This window comes from Oncorhynchus kisutch, linkage group LG7 (genome assembly GCF_002021735.2).
Source record: "Oncorhynchus kisutch isolate 150728-3 linkage group LG7, Okis_V2, whole genome shotgun sequence".
In the NCBI taxonomy this organism is placed as follows: domain Eukaryota; kingdom Metazoa; phylum Chordata; class Actinopteri; order Salmoniformes; family Salmonidae; genus Oncorhynchus; species Oncorhynchus kisutch.
In genome coordinates, this window is record NC_034180.2 from 38,797,018 (window position 1) to 38,821,017 (window position 24,000).

At 43.0% G+C, this 24,000-nt stretch overlaps 1 protein-coding gene across 1 annotated transcript in view; it reads left to right on the forward strand.

Moving 5' to 3' along the window:
* Positions 1 to 24,000, forward strand: part of LOC109893780 (AT-rich interactive domain-containing protein 1B) — a 352,299-nt gene that overhangs the window by 283,305 nt on the left and 44,994 nt on the right. Inside the window, exon 7 of the mRNA XM_031829069.1 lies at positions 195 to 392. Within this exon, the coding sequence (XP_031684929.1) occupies positions 195 to 392 (198 nt within the window). The remainder of the gene's footprint in view (positions 1 to 194; positions 393 to 24,000) is intronic.

A 24,000-nucleotide genomic window follows, 5' to 3' on the forward strand; every position in this document is an offset into this window, starting at 1 on the left:
CAACCATCATGTTTGGTCTGGTTTTCAGTAGCAGTATTAGAGGGAGGTTAGGAGAGAGCAGCTGGGTTAATCTCCTGCATAAAGAGTGGATATTTACCTGCGTGTGTGTGTGTGTATATATGCATAGGCAGCAGAAATCATTAGCACAGTGTGTTTACAGTTCTCTCTCCCCTCTCTCTCTCTGTGTGTTCCAGGCTTTATGTCCAACATGCAGAGAAACCAGTCTGGCTCCCAGTTTGCACCACCACCTCAGTCGGGGCCCTCCATGTCCCCTCACCCCTCTCCTGGTCCTGGGGGACAGATGTACCCAGGGATGGGGCCCTACCCCCATGGTGGCTCCAGTGGCCCCTATGGACCCCAGGGATCCCAGGCAAACCAGTATGGACCCCAAGGTAGGAACACTACGTCGGTTGTTCCATTATACTGATCTACGTTTAGTTAGTTAGTATCTCTGCTGTACAGAGTATGAACAGGTCATGGCTCATTAGTAAGCAGTTATCTGAATGGTTCCACCTGCTGAGGAATGGCATTAGTATGTCCATGTTATACCATCACTACTTGGCCGCCATATTTTATTCTCTCATAAGATCGTTATTTGAGAATAGTATTGAGCTGGTTTCCCCTCTCTTGTGGCAGAGTCTCTCTCTCACTCTCTCTCTCTCTCTCTCTCTCTCTCTCTCTCTCTCTCTCTCTCTCTCTCTCTCTCTCTCTCTCTCTCTCTCTCTCTCTCTCTCTCTCTCTCTCTCTCTCTCACACTCACACTCACACTCACACACTCACACACACACACACACACACACACACACACACACACACACACACACACACACACACACACACACACACACACACACTATGGGATTAGAGCCAAGGCTTTGTCAGAATATTCATGAAGGACTTGAACTTTAGACCCTACTCCTGCCTATTTCATTATCGGATTTAAGGCAGATTGAGGTGGTGGACCAGGCTGATAAAACATGTTTTCTGAGCACAATGATGATGACGTTCAATCCCATTACTGGGGTCAGTGTTTTTAAATTGGCCTCAGAAAAGGGTTGGAGAGTTTCAACTGCCCATTAATGTCATTAAAACCAATGTTGTCATGTTGTGACCTGTGGTAAAGTAGTGGGGAACAATAGAGAGGACGCTGCTAATCTGAGGGTGCAGTTCAATCAAACTCCATTTGCAGTATTCGTGCAGTAGTATTTCAATTAAATCAGAGAACGCTTTGAATAAAAGCCATAGTCTGTGGTCACTCTATTTTACTGTACATTGTAAATTGTAGTGTGAATTATGTCTATTTTAAACCAGTAACCTGTCATATATGCTGGCTACATGTTCCCCAGTCAAAAAGTCTTCTAAACATCCCAGTCCATTTCAGCACTCGTGGGAAAAATAGTCAGAATAGATCTTTGAAATTAAACTGGCTTTTAGTGTTGAGTGTTCTGGAACACGGCTTCAGAAAGCAGCAGTCAATCCCATATGTTTGTGTTTCGTTCCCCTGGATGTGCACCAAAGGAAACATTGGAGTATTAGTAATGTGTGTTTTAATGTGTCGTCGTGAGGAAAGCACCATTCATGTGTGTGTTTTTCTAATATTGCTGAGACCTTCCCATTAGTTCATGTTGATTAATATCTCTAAAGCATATGGTATTTGGTGTCTCTCCACCCACTCTTATCTGCTAATGTGACTTAGCTGGGATGACAGCCAGTGGCTGAGGCAGAGCAGAACAGTAATATAAAAAGTCTGGAGTTAGATGAGCATGAAACGCTGCACAGCTGACAGGAGGGGTATTCAGGGAGAACAAGCCAAATCCTCCGCCTCCATACACACACATACACACACATACACGCACGCACGCACACATGCACATACACATACCCTTTCTCACTGTCTTTCTCTCTTCTCCCTCTCTCACACATACACTCAACACACAAACACACAAAGTTGGAGTGGCTCCATGGAGCCCCCAGGTGGTTGGAGTGCTCTTACGGCGGGGGTGCGGGGTGGACTCTGAGCTCTGGTTTTGAAAGGTTTAGTTCAGGCTGGTCTGCTCAGACTGGTCTATCTTGGCTGGGGCCTGGGCCGAGGTGAACAGGCCAGGCAGCTGCTGCTCATTGTTTTTAATGATGGCTCCATCTGCTTCCCGTCTCCCCCCGCGCCACAAAATTACTAGCCCATTAAACCAACATGGAAACGCACTCCAAGTTCCTGATCCCTGCACTCTGTTATTCTTGGCCTGTCTTGGCACTGCTAGGAGATCCAAGCCCTAGGCTGTGAACAACTGAACACACATCAGTGTGTATGTGTGTGTCCTTCAGCCATAGACACTCTCTTTCTGCACTCTCTCTCTCTCTCTCTCTCTCTCTCCCTCCCTCTCTCTCTCTCTCTCTCTCTCTCTCTCTCTCTCTCCCCCCTCTCTCCCTCTCTCTCTCTCTCTCTCCCCCCCCCCCCCTCTCTCTCTCTCTCTCTCCCCCCCTCTCTCCCTCTCTCCCTCTCTCTCTCTCTCTCTCTCTCTCCCCCCTCTCTCTCCCCCCCCCCCCTCTCTCTCTCTCTCTCCCTCCCTCTCTCTCTCTCTGTCTCTCTCTCTCTCTCTCTCTGTCTCTCTCTCTCTCTCTCCCTCTCTCTCTCTCTCTCTCTCTCTCTCTCCCCCCCTCTCTCTCTCTCTCAGCTTACCTCACTCGCCTCTCACACACTCTGACACAGTGAGCTTGTACTCTGGCTAAGAACATGAAAACGGTCTCATGTTTCATTGTGTAACTTAAAGGCCACAGCATTCCTCTTTTAACAAGGGAAAATGATATTACAACCTACAGCTCAGCACAAGGAAATCTGCTGCCTCACCAGCTAATAACAAACGTTTCCACAACTTTAGAGAACGTTCTCTTAAGTCTCAGGTCATTAACTAATGTTATTGTGATGTGCAAGGAATGTTTCTAAGAGACCATTCCCTTAATGTCAAATAGAACATGTTCTCAGAATTCAATGTCCTAGACATGTTTCATGGGAACATTGCAGGAACATTTTTGTATACCAGCTATCAGCTGTCACCTAATGGTCCCAAAGAATCGTTCTCCCAAAATGAAACAGTTTATTACACATCACACCTTGTTAGTGTTCCCGGTTGGTGAACCACTGATTCATTCATAGTTCTTTGTCTGTTGTCAAGGTTAGAGATACTCACACACAGTGCTTTTAACATAGTATTTTCAACTTACATTTTTGACACAGATGATTACATTGTGAATGTTCATTTATACAATTAGTATTATTCAAAATGATCTCTCCTGGGAATTGAACTCACAAACACTTGGTTCACTGTATTCTGATCTTCCTGCTACGGCACCATGTCCGTGTCAGATACAGGTATGAGTTCATCTGACTGTTCTCAACATTGATTTGATTGACTTATTTCAGCAAGGGCTTTCTGTATAATTGTCTAATGTTGGTGGGCATGTTAACCTGTTTTAATTATACTCCTGAATTAGTATGATCCATAAAATCGTTTTTCTTGAGTGTACTTTTAACAAATCAAATCAAATTGTATTAGTCACATGCGCCAAATACTACAGGTGTAGACCTTACAGTGAAATGCTTACTTACGAGCCCCTAACCAGCAATGCAGTTTAAGAAATATGGATAAGAATGAGAAATAAAAGTAACAAAGAAAGAGCAGCAGTAAAATAACAATAGCGAGACTATTTTTATTTTATTTTTAATTTTACCAGGCAAGTCAGTTAAGAACAAATTCTTATTTTCAATGACGGCCTAGGAACAGTGGGTTAACTGCCTGTTCAGGGGCAGAACGACAGATTTGTACCTTGTCAGCTCGGGGGTTTGAACTTCCGGTTACTAGTCCAACGCTCTAACCACTAGGCTACCCTGCCGCCCCGTGTATATAGGTGGGTACCCCGTGTATATAGGTGGGTACCCCGTATATATAGGTGGGTACCGGTACAGAGTCAATGTGCGTGGTTACCAGTTAGTTGAGGTAATATATAAATGTAGGTATTAAAGTGACTATGCATAGATGATAACAACAGAGTAGCAGCGGTGTAGGGGGGGGGGGAATGCAAATAGACCGGGTAGCCATTTGATTAGATGTCCAGGAGTCTTATGGCTGGGGGGTAGAAGCTGTTTAGAAGCCTCTTGGACCTAGACTTGGCACTCCGGTGCCACTTGCCGTGCGGTAGCAGAGAGAACAGTCTATGACTAGGGTGGCTGGAGTCTTTGACAATTTTTAGGGCCCTCCTCTGACACTGCCTGGTATAGAGCTCCCGAGTTGTGCAGTAGTCTAAGACACTGCATCTCAGTGCAAGAGGCATCACTGCAGTACCTGGTTTGATTCCAGGCTGCATCACATCCAGCTGTGATTTGGAGTCACATAGGGTGGTGCACAATTGGCCCAGTGCCGTCTGGGTTTTGCCGGGTAGGCTGTCATTGTAAATAAGAATGTGTTCTTAACTGACTTGCCTAGTTAATTATTAAAAATGTAGAGGTCCCGGATGGCAGGAAGCTTGGCCCCAGTGATGTACTTGGCCGTTTGCACTACGCTCTGTAATGCCTTGCGGTTGGAGGCAGAGCAGTTGCCATACCAGTCAAGATGCTCTCGATGGTGCAGCTGTAGAACCTTTTGAGGATCTGAGGACCCATGGTGTGTTTGGACCATGTTAGTTTGTTGGTGATGTGGACACCACGGAACTTGAAGCTCTCAACCTGCTCTACTACAGCCCCGTCGATGAGAATGTGGGCGTTCTTCTTTTTCCTGTAGTCCACAATCATCTCCTTTGTATTGATCACATTGAGGGAGAGGTTGTTGTCCTGGCACCACACGGCCAGGTCTCTGACCTCCTCCCTATAGGCTGTCGGTCTCTGACCTCCTCCCTATAGGCTGTCTCGTCGTTGTCGGTGATCAGGCCTACCACTGTTGTGTCATTGGCAAACTTAATGATGGTGTTGGAGTCGTGCCTGGCCGTGCAGTCATGAGTGAACAGGAAGTACAGGACGGGACCGAGCACGCACACCTGAGGGGCCCCTGTGTTGAGGATCAGAGTGGCGGATGTGTTGTTACCTACCCTTACTACCTGGAGGCGGCCTGTCAGAAAGTCCAGGATCCAGTTGCAGAGGGAGGTGTTTAGTCCCACGGTCCTTAGCTTATTGATGAGCTTTGAGAGCACTATTGTGTTGAACGCTGAGCTGTAGTCAATGAATACCATTCTCACATAGGTGTTCCATTTGTTCAGGTGGGAAAGGGCAACGCTGTGTACTACTCCCTTCACAGAACAGTGTAAACTGACTCTAACCAGAATAGAATGTGGAGTGGGAGGCCCCGATGCACAACTGAGCAAGAGGACAAGTACATTAACCTCTCTAGGGTAGGTGAGACGCTAACGTCCCACCAGACCAACATCCGGTGAAACTGCAGAGCGCTAACATTCTAAATACACCATTTGTTGTATTAAACATTCTTGTAAATACATGTATCTTACATCATTTAAAAGATGAACATCTTATTAATCCAGCCCCTGTCTCAGATTTCAAAAAGGCTTTACGGCGAAAGCAAACCATGAGATTTTCTGAGGACAGCTCCCCGCACACACAAGTATTACTAGCATTTTCCAACCAAGCATTAGCGTCACGAAAGTCAGAAATAACAATAAAATAAAGCGCTTACCTTTGAAGATCTTCCTCTGGTGGCAATGCCAAGTCTCATTCAACTTTGGACGAAGCATTCGTGGTAATTACCCACACGAAACAAACTTTTATCCAGTCATGGTTGGTTTCATTGCAATCCTCTGGTTGTTACTAACACAACCATACTTGATGGTTCTTTTCCCGGGACATATTGACCGAAACAAACTAATTTGAAGACACCAATCAATGATCTCATTGCGCACCAATGGTAGGACCGGGCTATCGTTGATTGACTGTATTTTGGCCCAATGACCACTGATCATCTTGAAATCTTGCTTGGAAGATAGCCAATGAGCTGAGGTAAACGGCAATATGTAATGGTTATACGTTCGAAGACCAGCCTTTGGCATAACTCTCGTAAAAGAGGTTCATTCGCCATTGCAAATCTTACTTGACGGAGCCACAAGTGTTACGCATAGCAGTACATCGTCAATAGCATTTTCAGCACGTTTACATATTTAAATTATGGTGAATAAATCAGGAAAAGCTAAAACAAAGTCTAGGTATACAGATTTAACCCAAATTATAGAGGAAATTGATAGAGAAAGCGAGACCGAGTAAATAGTTACCCTTGTTATTTAAAAAATATATACTTTTTTAAATTAAAAAATAAGGTATTTTTTTGGGGTGTGTGTTAGAAAAGCATTTATATATTTTGTATATAATTCTGCCCTTCAAAATGTATCACTGTACCAATTCGGCCACTTGGGTACATTTGATTACATTTGTGTGGGACACCTGGGTGAGCTCGCTCATTTTTGAAGTTATCTGTCTAAAATTATTGTTGCCATCGTATGTTCTTCATTAAAATCATCCCCAGCATCCTATCGGTATGTTTGTCTGTAACTCCGGCTTCTGGACCGGAGCTACAGGCAGTTAGATTAGGGTATGTCTTTAGGCGGAAATTGAGAAGAGGGGGAGTACCCAAAGAAATTAATATTTTATTTTTATTGTCCAGTCTTTTTCTTTGCAACTCTGCCTAGAATGCTAGCAGAGTTCACTATTGACGTTGAGACTAGTGTTTTGCGAATACTTTTTATTGAAGCTGCCAGTTGAGGACTTGTGAGGCATCTGTTTCTCAAACTAGACACTCTAATGTACTTGTCCTCTTGCTCAGTTGTGCACCAGGGCCTCCCACTCTTTCTATTCTGGTGGGGGGTGGCATTTTGACGTTTTGATGAAAAGCGTGCCCAAAGTAAACTGCCTGCTACTCGGGTCCAGAAGCTAGGATATGCATATAATTGGTAGTTTGGATAGAAAACACTCTAAAGTTTCTAAATCTGTTACAATAATGTCTGTGAGTATAACAGAACTGAAATGGCAGGCGAAACCCAGAAGACAAACCATTAAAAACAAAAAATCAGCATGCCTGACACTTTTATAATAGGGTGAAATCGTCCCCAATTGCAGTTCCTGGGGCTTCCACTAGATGTCAACAGTCTTTAGAAAGAGTTTCAGGCTGGATTTTGGAAAAATTAGGGAGAAGTTGTAGTTTTTCTAAGTGGCTCCCATTTTGGCTGTAGTGTTTCCAAGCACATGGCAGAGAGAGTGCGTTCTTTTTGTTTATCTCCGGTAAACACAATAACGATTCTCCGTCTTAAATTGTATTGTTTATTTGCGTATTAGGGTACCTGAGGTTTGATTATAAACGTTGATTGACTTGTTTGGATAAGTTTATTGGTAACGTTTGGGATTCGTTTTGTAGCTATAACGTTATAACGAGTCAAACAAAAAATGTACAATTGAGAGGAATATGTTATATGTTAGTTAATGTAGAGACAAACGTTTGTACCCATTTTTTTGTCATAAGCAAGTTATCTGATTAGCTAACATTAGCCAGCTAACTAGCTAGTGTTATGACATGAGATTTAATTTGTCATTTGTGTTGTTTAATGTTTTAGGGACTCCTGAGAAATGTACAATTGCGTACGCTTGCCTTGCAATGCAGATTAAGTTTTTTATTTTATTTTTTTATTTCACCTTTATTTAACCAGGTAGGCTAGTTGAGAACAAGTTCTCATTTGCAACTGCGACCTGGCCAAGATAAAGCATAGCAGTGTGAGCATACAACAAAGAGTTACACATGGAGTAAACAATTAACAAGTCAATAACACAGTAGAAAACAAAGGGGGGGTCTATATACAATGTGTGCAAAAGGCATGAGGAGGTAGGCAAATAATTACAATTTTGCAGATTAACACTGGAGTGATAAATGATCAGATGGTCATGTACAGGTAGAGATATTGGTGTGCAGAAGAGCAGAAAAGTAAATAAATAAAAACAGTATGGGGATGAGGTAGGTGAAAAGGGTGGGCTATTTACCAATAGACTATGTACAGCTGCAGCGATCGGTTAGCTGCTCAGATAGCTGATGTTTGAAGTTGGTGAGGGAGATAAAAGTCTCCAACTTCAGCGATTTTTGCAATTCGTTCCAGTCACAGGCAGCAGAGTACTGGAACGAAAGGCGGCCAAATGAGGTGTTGGCTTTAGGGATGATCAGTGAGATACACCTGCTGGAGCGCGTGCTACGGATGGGTGTTGCCATCGTGACCAGTGAGCTGAGATAAGGCGGAGCTTTACCTAGCATAGACTTGTAGATGACCTGGAGCCAGTGGGTCTGGCGACGAATATGTAGCGAGGGCCAGCCGACTAGAGCATACAAGTCGCAGTGGTGGGTGGTATAAGGTGCTTTAGTGACAAAACGGATGGCACTGTGATAGACTGCATCCAGTTTGCTGAGTAGAGTGTTGGAAGCCATTTTGTAGATGACATCGCCGAAGTCGAGGATCGGTAGGATAGTCCGTTTTACTAGGGTAAGCTTGGCGGCTTGAGTGAAGGAGGCTTTGTTGCGGAATAGAAAGCCGACTCTTGATTTGATTTTCGATTGGAGATGTTTGATATGAGTCTGGAAGGAGAGTTTGCAGTCTAGCCAGACACCTAGGTACTTATAGACGTCCACATATTCTAGGTCGGAACCATCCAGGGTGGTGATGCTAGTCGGGCATGCAGGTGCAGGCAGCGACCGGTTGAAAAGCATGCATTTGGTTTTACTAGCGTTTAAGAGCAGTTGGAGGCCACGGAAGGAGTGTTGTATGGCATTGAAGCTTGTTTGGAGGTTAGATAGCACAGTGTCCAAAGACGGGCCGAAAGTATATAGAATGGTGTCGTCTGCGTAGAGGTGGATCAGGGAATCGCCCGCAGCAAGAGCAACATCATTGATATACACAGAGAAAAGAGTCGGCCCGAGAATTGAACCCTGTGGCACCCCCATAGAGACTGCCAGAGGACCGGACAGCATGCCCTCCGATTTGACACACTGAACTCTGTCTGCAAAGTAATTGGTGAACCAGGCAAGGCAGTCATCCGAAAAACCGAGGCTACTGAGTCTGCCGATAAGAATATGGTGATTGACAGAGTCGAAAGCCTTGGCAAGGTCGATGAAGACGGCTGCACAGTACTGTCTTTTATCGATGGCGGTTATGATGTCGTTTAGTACCTTGAGTGTGGCTGAGGTGCACCCATGACCGGCTCGGAAACCAGATTGCACAGCGGAGAAGGTACGGTGGGATTCGAGATGGTCAGTGATCTGTTTGTTGACTTGGCTTTCGAAGACCTTAGATAGGCAGGGCAGGATGGATATAGGTCTGTAACAGTTTGGGTCCAGGGTGTCTCCCCCTTTGAAGAGGGGGATGACTGCGGCAGCTTTCCAATCCTTGGGGATCTCAGACGAGATGAAAGAGAGGTTGAACAGGCTGGTAATAGGGGTTGCGACAATGGTGGCAGATAGTTTCAGAAATAGAGGGTCCAGATTGTCAAGCCCAGCTGATTTGTACGGGTCCAGGTTTTGCAGCTCTTTCAGAACATCTGCTATCTGGATTTGGGTAAAGGAGAACCTGGAGAGGCTTGGGCGAGGAGCTGCGGGGGGGGCGGAGCTGTTGGCAGAGGTTGAAGTAGCCAGGCGGAAGGCATGGCCAGCCGTTGAGAAATGCTTATTGAAGTTTTCGATAATCATGGATTTATCAGTGGTGACCGTGTTACCTAGCCTCAGTGCAGTGGGCAGCTGGGAGGAGGTGCTCTTGTTCTCCATGGACTTCACAGTGTCCCAGAACTTTTTGGAGTTGGAGCTACAGGATGCAAACTTCTGCCTGAAGAAGCTGGCCTTAGCTTTCCTGACTGACTGCGTGTATTGGTTCCGGACTTCCCTGAACAGTTGCATATCACGGGGACTATTCGATGCTATTGCAGTCCGCCACAGGATGTTTTTGTGCTGGTCGAGGGCAGTCAGGTCTGGGGTGAACCAAGGGCTGTATCTGTTCTTAGTTCTGCATTTTTTGAACGGAGCATGCTTATCTAAAATGGTGAGGAAGTTACTTTTAAAGAATGACCAGGCATCCTCAACTGACGGGATGAGGTCAATGTCCTTCCAGGATACCCGGGCCAGGTCGATTAGAAAGGCCTGCTCACAGAAGTGTTTTAGGGAGCGTTTGACAGTGATGAGTGGTGGTCGTTTGACTGCGGCTCCGTAGCGGATACAGGCAATGAGGCAGTGATCGCTGAGATCCTGGTTGAAGACAGCGGAGGTGTATTTGGAGGGCCAGTTGGTCAGGATGACGTCTATGAGGGTGCCCTTGTTTACAGAGTTAGGGTTGTACCTGGTGGGTTCCTTGATGATTTGTGTGAGATTGAGGGCATCTAGCTTAGATTGTAGGACTGGCGGGGTGTTAAGCATATCCCAGTTTAGGTCACCTAACAGAACAAACTCTGAAGCTAGATGGGGGGCGATCAATTCACAAATGGTGTCCAGGGCACAGCTGGGAGCTGAGGGGGGTCGGTAGCAGGCGGCAACCGTGAGAGACTTGTTTCTGGAGAGAGTAATTTTCAAAATTAGTAGTTCGAACTGTTTAGCTAGCTAACTATTTACTTATTGTGTAGTGGAGGATAAAAAATAACCGTATACCTATGGATGTGTAGCTAGCTACAGGTGTAGCCGATCTGTGTATGGAGCCTAAAACGTTCTGAACTAATATTCATACCAATCTATGAACCTCAGCTATCATAGTTGTTATATCAACTTCAAGTCTGAATGGTATTTTAATGAAGCCTATGGATAGAGTAGAATATAATAACTTTATTGTGCCATGATGCACGTCCTATAGTCATGTACTGTAGTTATTGCCACGCATAAGATCCCCCGCATTGTAGCCTGTACATTGAATATATTCACTGATCATGTACTCTTCCTTGGCAAATAAAGGTTTGGTTCAGGTATGAATCTCTGAGACATTATTTTTCAGTCATATCAAAGTCCATTCTTTGAATGATGATGTGTCTGCATGTATGTATTACAATTATACACTTCAACAGTGTTTACCACTCCTGCTCCTGGAACATCAATGATTACACATTAGTCTATTGCATAGTTACAGAAACATTATTTAGGTAAAGGCTGATAACAAATCATATATACAGAAAAAAACCTATGCATATCTAACTCCCTTTATCTGCATTAATCTGAGGACAGGATAAGATACTTAATTTCAACCAGTAGAGAATGTGAAACGCTTTATTGAAAGAAGTTCATTATCCAGGTGTTATAAATACATAATACATGCATTATAATTATGAAAATTGTAATATTATAAATAAAAGTTCAATCTGTACATCAATGCACATATGTTGTGCATTATAAAACGAGGAAGAAAGACAAGGTGGGAAGAGAGGTGTAGAAGACAGAAAGGAAAAGAGGTAAGAACAGAGGCAGACAACATATGATTAGTGAATTACATTGCTACCCTAATATTCTCTCAGTTCATCACAATTACAGTGTCTCTAGCAGTGTCTCCTAACCAGCCTTGGGCCCCCAGTTGGCCCGAAGTTTATCTTAAGAGCGGGTGAGGTGGCAATGACTGGACTGGCTTCCTCTTTCACATCTAAACATACCTGCAGACGAGAGACAGGTGGATAGAGAGAGAGCATGATTAAGCCTTGTTTTTTTTATTCTAACACGGTCAGTCATCATAATCATCAGGAGGTGAAATGCTAAACTGACCTTGGATCATTAACTCTGGGACTCCTACATCTCTGTCTGTATTTCAATGTAAAGCATCTCTTTAATAATACTTCCTGTTAACCCGACCAAGTGGCCTCTCACCTATGATCATGATGTGCCCTCTGTGTCAGCCAGTTCAGATGTGGGAGGGGTTCACCAAAACAGCTGATATAACCTAGAGGATTTAGGGTGAAGGGGGAGAGGGATGAAGTGAAGGAGAGAGACTGTTATTGTGTGTGTGTGTGTGTGTGTGTGTGTGTGTGTGTGTGTGTGTGTGTGTGTGTGTGTGTGTGTGTGTGTGTGTGTGTGTGTGTGTGTGTGTGTGTGTGTGCGTGTGCGTGTGTGTGTGTGGTGTGTGCGTGTGTGTGGTATCACCTGGTGTCCACACTAAGTGGCTACAGAGTACTTAATGCTGAAAAACAGACACATGAGGACAAGCAATGGAAGATAATGTCAATAGAAGATACTGTATGTGACGCAGACACCTATCGGAATGTACCTGAAACATTTAAATATAGAGGGCTATGTGTCTCACCACTTGGTTATTGCAAGGCTAACCCCCAGGGAAATCATGACTTGGCAGCAACAGATAGCAACAGATAGTCCAGTGAAAATGGCTGTGTTTATCTGGTGTAAATCTGAAAATTAGCAGCTGACACCTTAAGAATTTTTAGTTAATGCATGTGAGACAGGTTCCATGTACGACAAGAAAGGCAGAGAGGAAGAGAGAAAAAGAACACAGAACAGTTTAATTACCTCCGGTTATGAACACTTTTGCCAGCAATACAGCCTCCATGGCCTGTTCCTCAGACAGTGAACATCTGACAATATCTACATTTTCGACCCCTTGATCAGCTCGCTCTCTGAAAGTAAAGAAAATAGATGATTTTGTATAGATATGAAAACATTAACTGAGATATCAATCTAAAGCAGCAGATGTCATTTTCAGGATATGTCAATACAGCACAGAAAGCTTAATACCAGACTGGTATTGTGGTTGTTCATTAGGTGATGGGAAATATGCAATGATACCTGCACCATCTACAAGCTGCAAAGACTCCCTAACTCTTGGCCATTGTACATGATGGCCGATTGCTCTGAGACTTCCTTTGACCATTCTATAGCCCGCATGGGGCATCCTTGCATTAACTTCTTTCAGGATCAGTGGGACGCTAGTGTCCCACCTCGACAACATCCGGTGAAATTGCAGAGCGCCAAATTCAAATGAAATTACTATAAATATTTAACTTTCATAAAATCACAAGGGCAATACATCAAAATAAAGCTTAACTTGTTGTAAATCCAGCCGCCGTGTCAGATTTCAAAAAGCCTTTGCGGCGAAAGCAAACCATGCGATTATTTGAGGACAGCGACCCACTACATCACATGAAAAACATATTTCAACCAGGCAGATGCTACACAAAAGTCAGAAATAACGATTCATTCATGCCTTACCTTTGAAGATCTTCTTCTGTTGGCACTCTAAAATGTCCCAGAAACATCACAAATGGTCCTTTTGTTCGATAAATTCCTTCTTTATATCCCCAAAATGTAAATTTATTTGGCGTGTTTGATTCAGAAATACACCGGTTCCAACATGACTACAAAGTATCTAATAAGTTACCTGTAAACTTGGTCCAAACATTTCAAACAACTTTCCTAATCCAACCTTAGATATCCTAAAACGTAAATAATCAATAACATTTAAGACGGAATATACTGTGTTCAATAGCGGACAAAAACAACGTGGAGCGAGCTCCAGTTCATTCGCGCCAAAAAAACAGAAGAGTCCACTTGGCTTGACACTCACAATGAACATCCCTACTTCTTAATTTCTCAAAAGAAAAACATCAACCAATTTCTAAAGACTGTTGACATCTTTAGGAACTGCAACCAGGTTCCTCATAAATATAGTTTCCCATAGAAAATAATTGAAAACACAGTGACCTCAAAAAATGTTTTCCCTGGATGGTTTGTCCTCTGGGTTTCGCCTGCCAAATAAGTTCTGTTATACTTACAGACATAATTGTAACAATTTTAGAAACTTCAGAGTGTTTTCTATCTACATCTACCAATTATATGCATATCCTAGCATCTGGGCCTGAGAAACAGGCAGTTTACTTTGGGAATGCTTTTCATCCGGATGTGAAAATACTGCCCCCTATCCCAATGAAGTTAATGGCGCTGACTTACTGGTCTAACTCTTCATCTGACATATAAGAATAGCATTCCCTGAGAGACATATTGTGTTCCTTCATCCTTCTGTAAAAAAGCTAACCGTTTCACTGTCATGAAATATTATTATATATCGACTATGAAACAAATAGGACATGGCCTGCTTATGAGTTGCCATGAAAGAAAGTTAGATTAATTCACCTGAAAATGGTGAGAACAGGTATTCGCAACTAAATGCTTTTGGTTAGGTTGAGAAAAATAATTGCATGATGTATCATTCTACGGTATGTATGTATGTAATATATGTATGTAATATAGTAGAATGTTATGAACCTACACTGAATCGTAGGAGCTAACTACTAGCTATGTAAAAGTTGGACGGAAGAAGGCCCAGTGCTGCTTACCTGAGATGCCATCATCACACAGTCCTTCTTCGTAGGTGTCCACTATGATTTCCTTTATGTCGGAAAAAGGTTACTTTCAGAACCATTATTTTTGATTGAAGAAAAAAAAAGGTTTTCTCTCGACAAAAAGACACAAATGTACCTCCATAGCATATAAAAATGTGCCTGTAAATAACCACACCTTCAAACAAACTTGCTACTGCAGAATTCTTGATGCACAACCAAAAATGCTACCATATCATGCCAGCAAGCTCACAAGCGAGCCACTCAGGCGCAGAATAATGACGTGTGGAAGAGGGAAAGGAACGAGATGGGAACAACAACAATTTGTTGCAAGTTGGGGAGGGGGGCTAATAGCTGAACAATAGACTATTCATCCTTTACTAAAGAAGTCTAATAGCCGATCTAGGTGTGACCCCCCCCCCCCCTCCTATCATAGACCAGATATCCCCTAACGACCAAGGGGTAGCTTGCTACTCAATGTAATAAAGTACTGACTTTTCAAATAAGTTACCTTACACATTATGTTGGCTGACAATTTGTTAGCTACGCTGTCCTTATGAACCACATAGCATATCATTACAGCAGTATGTACCGGTATGTTAGCTAGCTACCTAATGTTAGTAGTTATACTGTACATCAAACATACCAGTATATCAACTGTAGGCTATCTAACTACCCAATGTTTATTGACTTGATTTTTCCCGTCATTCTTAGTTTAGCTAAATGGTATAGTCGTTGTGTGTTCTCAATGGACATTCCGGTGCTTTTGTAAATTCGCTCTGGCTATCTACAGTTGTGGCCAAAAGTTTTGAGAATGACACAAATATAAATTTTCACAAAGTTTGCTGCTTCAGTGTCTTTAGATATTTTTGTCGGATATTACTATGGAATACTGACGTATAATTACAAGCATTTCATAAGTGTCAAAGGCTTTTATTGACAATTACATGAAGTTTATGCAAAGAGTCAATATTTGAAGTATGGACCCTTCTTTTTCAAGACCTCTGCAATCCGCCCTGGCATGCTGTCAATTAACTTCTGGGCCACATCCTGACTGATGGCAGCCCATTCTTGCATAATCAATGCTTGGAGTTTGTCAGAATTCGTTTTTTGTTTGTTTGTCCAACCGCCTCTTGAGGATTTACCACAAGTTCTCAATGGGATTAAGGTCTGGGTAGTTTCCTGGCCATGGACCCAAAATATCGATGTTTTGTTCCCAGAGCCACTTAGTTATCACTTTGTCTTATGGCAAGTTGCTCCATCATGCTGGAAAAGGCATTGTGGGTCACCAAACTGTTCCTGGATGGTTGGGAGAAGTTGCTCTCGGAGGATGTGTTGGTACCATTCTTTATTCATGGCTGTGTTCTTAGGCAAAATGGTGAATGAGCCCACTCCCTTGGCTGAGAAGCAACCCCACACATGAATGGTCTCAGGATGCTTTACTGTTTGCATGACACAGGACTGATGGTAGCGCTCACCTTGTCTTCTCCGGGCAAGCTTTTTTCCGGGTGCCCCAAATAATCGGAAAGGGGATTCATCAGAGAAAATTACATTACCCCAGTCCTCAGCAGTCCAATCCCTGTACCTTTTGCAGAATATCAGTCTGTCCCTGCTGTTTTTCCCTGATGTTTTTCCTGGCTTCTTTGCTGCCCTTCTTTACACCAGGCCATCCTGAGCTAGCTCTGTCCTGGTGGTGCCCCAATCCCGCAGCTGAATCAACTTTAGGAGACGGTCCTGGCGCTTGCTGAACTTTCTTGGATACCCAGAAGCATTCTTCACAACAATTTAACCGCTCTCCTTGAAGTTCTTGATGATCCGATAAATGGTTGATTTAGGTGCAATCTTACTGGCAGCAATATCCTTGCCTGTGAAGCCCTTTTTGTGCAAAGCAATGATGACGGCACCTGTTTCCTTGCAGGTAACCATGATTGACAGAGGAAGAACAATGATTCCAAGCACCACCCTCCTTTTGAAGCTTCCACTCTGTTATTTGAACTCAATCAGCATGACAGAGTCAACACTCACACCTGTGTTAACGAGAGAATCACTGACATGATGTCAGCTGGTCCTTTTGTGGCAGGGCTGAAATGCAGTGGAAATGTTTTTGGGGGATTCAGTTCATTTGCATGGCAAAGAAGGACTTTGCAATTAATTGCAATTCATCTGATCCCTCTTCATAAAATGCTGGAGTATATGCAAATTGCCATAGTACAAACTGAGGCAGCAGAGTTTGTGAAAATTAATATTTGTGTCATTCTCAAAACTTTTGGCCATGACTGTACACCGACTTCAGAGCACTCTCGTCTGTGTACCAGAGCGCAGAATAGTTCATTTACGAGCACTCAACACCGGTTGAATATGGCCGGTGTAAGTAAACGTCAGCAAAAAAGCATAATTCAATAAACAGTTACAGTCACCAAAACTCTGGTTACCACGATAACTGCCTTACCAGCTCTGCTAGTGCGTGTAAAATGGTCAGAGTGGTCTCATTTGTGTCTGGAAGTAGCTAGCAAGCTAGCAAGTTAGCTTGGTTGCTTGACTTCCGTTGTAAGGCCAGAATGATCAAACCAACCGTACTCCTCGGCCCGAACATCCAGTGTTCGCTCCGAGAGCAAACGGTCTGAATTTACAAACTGACAATCTGACAACACTGAATTTATGAGTGTCACGTTGTACAGCACCATATTTTCTGTTCCATCCTAACTGAAACCCAGAGGGTTTTTCATTTTTCATGGAATAGAAACACCATAATATTAATCATATTAATTAAGCAAGTACCAAAATGTATTAAAATCAATCCCATATACTGTACTATGTTATTACAAAAATAAAGTTTTTAAAATCTCTGGTAATGCCAATACGTAATACTATCAAATGCTTCTCAAAGATGCCCTCTGGTGGTCAAACTAGTAATAACTTGCAATAACAGAAAAAATGTCTGCAAATTAAATGATGTGCCACAGAATGCTGCAGCTGCACGCAAGGTGTGCTGCAGTATGACACAACTTTTAAAGGAGGATCCACTGTAGAACACTTGAAAAATAAATGGAGAGCCACACACTCTAGGAACTCAGATGCAATAATTGAATAACCTAATAACCAACATTTCGACAGACAAGCTGTCTTCATCAGTGTATATTATTAAATTATTATATTATAAAATAATTTCATCTAAGCTCCTAGAGTTTGCGGCTCTTCTCTTTCAAATGAAGGGGACAGTGATAAAATGATTAGGGTGAGGCACAAGGCACACTACCAGCTTACTACACAACATACACTTAGTATTACTTTCTTAGCTACAGTATATATATCTCCCTGGCATGTTGCATCATTTATGCAGCAGCATACAATACATTTTTGGACTCACCTTGCTGTGCCAAGTTGAACAGGAATGTGGTGTGGCGGTCCTTCTTGTGAGCACATTTTGTCATCAAACTTTGTCATCAAAGTCTCTGGATGTATGGCATTCTCTGGATTTATGGTGCTTTCAAGGCAACTGGAAACTAAAAAAAAACAAGGTTGAATCATGACGTTAGTGATCTTCAGGTCGGAGCTCTAGAAAGATGGTTTTGAGTTGGATGACTGTTTAAAATATGTTTTTTCCCAGTCAGAGCTAGTTTTTTCCCAGAGTTCCCAGTTGTCTTGAACTCACTGAGGTCTGAGATTTGATGTTTTGAACGCGGCTGATTGACAGCATGGCCAATGTATTCAACCTTTTCTGGCCCATGATGTTGAATGTTTATCCTTTTAAGCTTGGAAAAGAGACCATTGAACCCAGACTTGGACCACACACTCACTCCACTGAATAGCAGGCTAGTGATTGCTTTGCAATGCTTGCAGTTAGCCACTGATTTCTTCCAAACCACTCATTGTTGAATTTGCAATCTCCAACTTGTTGTGTAATGTTTATTTCCAACATCCAATGAGCACCGATACATTTTATCTGTAATTTATCTTCATATTACAAGGATTGAAAAGGATTTTACAGTAGATTGTCAATGTGATTAATGATGATGACTGCTTGTCTAGCTTCTTGCGGATCAACATCCGGTGAACGCCAACATCCGGTGAAATTGCAGAGCGCAAATTTCAAAATACAGAATCCGTAATGTTAAACATTAATGAAAATACAAGTGTCTTACATCGTTTAAAAGCTAAACTTCTTGTTAATCCAGCTGCTTTGTCAGATTTCAAAAAGGCTTTATGGCGAAAGCATACCATGCGATTATTTGAGGACAGCGCCCCGCATACAAAAGCATTATAAACATTTTCCAAACAAGCAGAGGCGTCACGAAAGTCAGAAATAGCGATCAAATAAATCACTTACCTTTGAAAATCTTCCACTGTTTGCAATCCCAAGGGTCGCAGCTACATAACAAATGGTTGTTTTGTTCGATAAAGTCCTTCAGTAAATCCACCGGTTTCCCTCGTTCAAAATGGATACAAATGAATCACAAAAATGACCAATAAACTTTGTCCAAACAAGTCAAACAACGTTTCTAATCAATCCTCAGGTACCCTAATATGTAAATAAATGATCAAATGTAAGACGTTGAATAGTAAGTTCATTACCGGAGATAAATAACAAAGTGTGCACCCTCATCTACGCACACCACAATACTACAGCCAAAATGGGAGCCACCAAGAAAAAATACAAATTCTTGCAAATTTTTCAAAACAAGCCTGTAACTCTTTCTAAAGACTGTTGACATCTACTGGAAGCCATAGGAACTGCAATCTGGGAGATATTCCATTGATTTTCCCATAAACAGTTTACTTTGGGCACCTCAGTCATCCAAACTTCCCTAAGAAGCTAGCTTGCTAGCTAAGATTTTGAAAGTATGATGTTGACATGATAAGTCCAATCAAAGCTACGGTACATATAATGTGATTTGATGAAATTTTAGATTTTGCGATGACGTAGTGTCCCCATAAGTGACGGAACATTACCAACCTTTACGCTCTATATTTTCTGCTGGCTGCCCCACCACCACCACAGAAAGCACTGAAACACCTGCATTTTGGAGCTGACTTAATCAAGAAAGAAAAATAGAAACCATGTTCGTATGCAGCTTTATTAACAAAATTATTCTTTTTTTTTTACATTCTTTACAAACTGATATGTGACATATATCATTGCCAAAATAACAAGCAAAACAGGCAACAATTATTAGTATTCTTTTTTATTTTGGCTAAACAGGTGGGGCTCTGCCAAGTCCTGATAACTGATACACAGAAATGTTCTTGCAATGTTTCCATGAAACGTGTCTAAAGCATAAATATATTATGTTCTGAGAACATGGCAACCATGTTCTGGGCATGTGCTGTTTGATATTAAGGGAATGTTCTTGTAACTCTTAACGCCAAAATCTCTCTATTTTCTTTCTATATAATTGTTAGCTGGGTCTTTACTAATGCAATGAGGTACAGCATCCAGGTTGACCACTTACAATGTTTAAGTACAAAATATGTTGACCGCCCTTTGAACTCCCTTTCAAACACAAGCGGCACAAGTTCTTTAACATGATCTAGTTGTTGATACCAAGCTCTTTAAAGGCCTCCAGTTGTTAGCTCAGCTGCTCTGCAGACATGCTCTATAAGACAGTCAGTGAAAAGAGGAAACGCCTGCTGTGCCTCTCCCACACCTAACATTCCACAATCAACCTGCTTTGGACAGCAGTTTGTGAGCCTGGATGCTTTGCTGGGCCCTTATACCTCATTCGGTTAAAGGAAAGCTCGATCCCAGGGAGCCGGAGGGGCAGTGGAGGTTTTGGGAAATGGGTTGGACTGAGTACGAAGCCCTGAGGTGCTCCAGAGCTTCTGCACCACAGACGCCCTGCTGAGAGAGATGCTGAGAGAGATGCTGAGGTGGCTCTGAGAGGATCTACCTGGGGCCTCAGGCCAAATAGCGTGGGAGGGGGGGGGGGGTTAGAGAGAGGGAGGGAAAAGGTGAGAGAATTTCAGAGTGATAGAATGGAAAAGGAAAATATTATACTTCTACGCATAATTCGTCTCTCCAAAAAAATTATGCCATCCTTCCAATTTGTTTGTGTTCAGCACCATACTATACAGTATTTTCTTATATATTAGCCAAGCAACTCTGCCCGTATGTTCTGCAGCTGTAGAATACAGCCACAGCCGTGTAATCTGTGTTACATTCCTCAGTGACGGTGTCCACAGATTCAGTGGGCAGCTATTCTCTGGTACACAGGGTTTTTTCCTGCAGTGGCCAGGGATGGGCGAGCCGGCTGTTAGCAATGCTGCATCCATTCTGCTGAGGAAGCAGTGTCTGTAATCTGTTCGGTCACAGTCCTCCTTTTCCCGCGGGAGTGTGGGGATTAGAATACAGCTCGGCAACAGCATCCTCAGAAAGGGTGACCAAGCCTGGAATTTCCACGTAATTGGTAACGCACCACAGTCTTCTCTCTGCGGGTTCTAAATACCACACCTCCTAAAGACCACCGTATCCTGAGAGAGGAGGGAGGGTCAGGAGAACAGGAAGGTATGGAGAAGAAATTACATCTTTCTGGTGCTTTTTCTCTCTGTTTTGCTTGTAAATGTGTCTAAACAGCAAAAGGAGGATCCGGTGATGATCAGCTGTTTGAATGTTGTGTAAAAGTCTGAATGAGGACGAGAGGTCACTCAGAGCAGCCCTAGAAGATGTGGTGGTACTCTGGGTGAGAATGGGCCCCTCAGTAGCTGTAGAGGGTAGATCAGAGCAGGAAGAGGCAACACTAATCTGCCCTGAAGCAGCAGTCTGGCACAGCACCAGCTACAGTACCAACCATCCTAGAAATGAGCTATTCTCACCCTGAAGAAGAAATTCTCACAGTTAAGCTGAATGTGGATCCTTCTCGCCCCTCGAAAAAAGCAGCACAAAACTTTATAAAATAAAAAATACACTATATATACAAAAGTATGTGGACACGCCTTCAATTATAGGGGATTCAGCTATTTCAGCCACACCCATTGCTGGCAGGTGTATAAAATCAAGCACACCACCATACAATCTCCATAGACAAAAATTGGCAGTAGAATGGCCTTACTGAAGAGCTGAGTGATTTCACAAGCCTAAGATCACCATGCACAAGACTAAATTTCAGTGGTGTAAAGGTCGCCGCCATTGGACTCTGGAGCAGTGGAAACGGGATCTCTGGAGTGATGAATCACATTTCACCATCTGGCAGTCCAACGGACAAATCTGGGTTTGGCAGATGCCAGCAGAACGCTAACTGCCCAATTGCATAGTACCAACTGTAAAGGTTGGTGGAGGAGGAATAATGGTCAGGGGATGTTTTTCATGGTTTGGGCTAGGCCCCTTAGTTCCAGTGAAGGGAAATCTTAACGCCAACTTTGTTGCAATCGTTTGGGGAAGGCCCTTTCCTGTTTCAGCATGACAATGCCTCTGTGCACAAAGCGAGGTCCATACAGAAATGGTTTGTCGGGATCGGTGTGGAATAACTTGACTGGCTTGCACAGAGCCCTGACCGAAACACCTGGCCCTAATCACCCAACATTAATGCTGACCTCACTAATGATCTTGTCGCTGAATGGAAGCAAGTCCCCTCAGCAGTGTTCTAACATCTAGTGGAAAGTCTTCCCAGAAGAGTGGAGGTTATAGCAGCAAAGGGGGGACCAATTCCATATTAATGCCCATGATTTTGGAATGTGATGTTTGACGAGCAGGTGTCCACACACTTCTGGTCATGTACTGTTTATATTTTTTAAGCGTATCTCTGGTCCCCCTAAACTTGGCACTCTTAAACTGTCTCATAAATGTCTCATAAATGTCAGTATGACTGATCAACTCTGTCCAGTTTAATGTGAATGTCCTCGTTCATACGACTCTCATGGTGACGTTTGTGTCAGTGTAAACCACAGTAGATTAGGACCCTGGCCGGGCCGTCTCGGAAACTTCACAGGCTCTGCCTCATTCTTTTTTTGGACAGGAGCTTGGGTGCTAAAGATGGAAAAAGCCAATCGGAGTCAAAAAAGTCAAAACCAGAGAAGGAGAGCGAGAGCACAGCCAAGAACCACAGTGTCCACACACACATGCAGACACACACACACACACGCAGAGCAGTGAGAAGCCATGGAGCAGAGCCAGGGTCCATCCATTGTGACTGTGTGGGATGAGATAGGCCTCTGACTCAGGCGTTTCAGCTGCAGCACGTACAGTACTGTAGAATGGGAAGGAGAGAGAGGATACCACACACCAGATGATTCCCATGGCTCTCTTCTCAACTATTTCACTGCTTTGGAAAGAGTGGAATGGTATTGTGCCTCACTTTTTACTTGCACACAGACATTTACAGAAACACACACACACACACCACAAATGCACACAGGCACACCTTCCCCTATCCATGTCTTAAACATCCTACTGTGTTTGTCTTCCATCCCCCTTTTTCTCTGAACGGTTTCCTTTTTGGAAAGTTTAAGATGGGGTCCCAAAACCCTTGACAGGTGTCAACAGTGTTCCAAATCAGCTACCTCCCCAGATACATATCTGACTCTCTGCATCTCCTCATACACTAGATTTCATCACACATTCTGGACAAATTCAACTGGAGCAGCAGAGTTTCATGGGAAATTATTTTATTTTGATTTGATTTAAATCCCATCTCCGGGGTGGGGGAACGTTTTTGCTGTTGGACAGGCTTATGTCATGCGGAATGTCTTTCCACTGAAGCAGCTCGAGGATACCAAAAGACATTTCCATTTTTGGAGTCAGTTCCTCACACAGAATATTTTCATTCAACTCCCTCATTCAGAGCCAAAAAAACCTTTTGGTTTAAAGCGACTTGATCCCCTTTTCCAGACATATTCTCAGAGGATTAGGCTGTAAGCCCCAACTAAAGCACTCTTAATCAAATCAAAATAAATAGCCACCTTCACAAAAGGGACACCAGATTTTCTATTTTTCATGGAATTGTCCTTAGAGAAAAAAATCACAGTGGAAAGTACCCATGCCTGCTTTGTGTGCTGTGTGTGTGTGTGAGACTCCTTTTCCAGCTGGTTCTGGACTGTGTTGATCCAAAAAGGGGTTTAAGTGTGCTTTAGGAAGGATTGTGTCGTCATGCCTGTATGGCTGCTGGGGCAGGGAGAAAGCCTTAACTGCAGATTAGAATGACTCTCAAGTGTTTCTCAGACCCATGCTTAAGCTGTGCAATTGCTCCCATGCCGATTCAGCATCCCTCCCCTCCCATAGATATCAAATATGCAGCCAATGTCAATAGCAAAAGCTTCAGTGAAACAAACACCTGTATCCACATCTGCATAGATGCACCCTACAGAGGCTATTGAGTCAAAAATGGCATGCTGTAGTATGTGTCAGTTAAGCTGTTTTATCTGACATTTGCTTTTATTTGACATATGAAGTTTAATTCCTATAACAATGTTATCCTTGTGCTGATACGTCGTAGCTACATATTGTAATGATATGGTAATTTAGCAGATGCTTAAATCTAAAAATAATAATAATAATCAGTTGACTCGAATATAAGATTATCCTTGTGTGCCAGACCTCTAGGTTCTCCTCTGTAGTGGGTGCAGAGCGATTGGCTTCGTGAAACTACCATAAAATAGATGACTGAATTCATTACAGTCACTATTCATGTTGAGGGATACATTTATTGTTATTGTTAACCTGGTGTCTACTCACTCCCAGATGT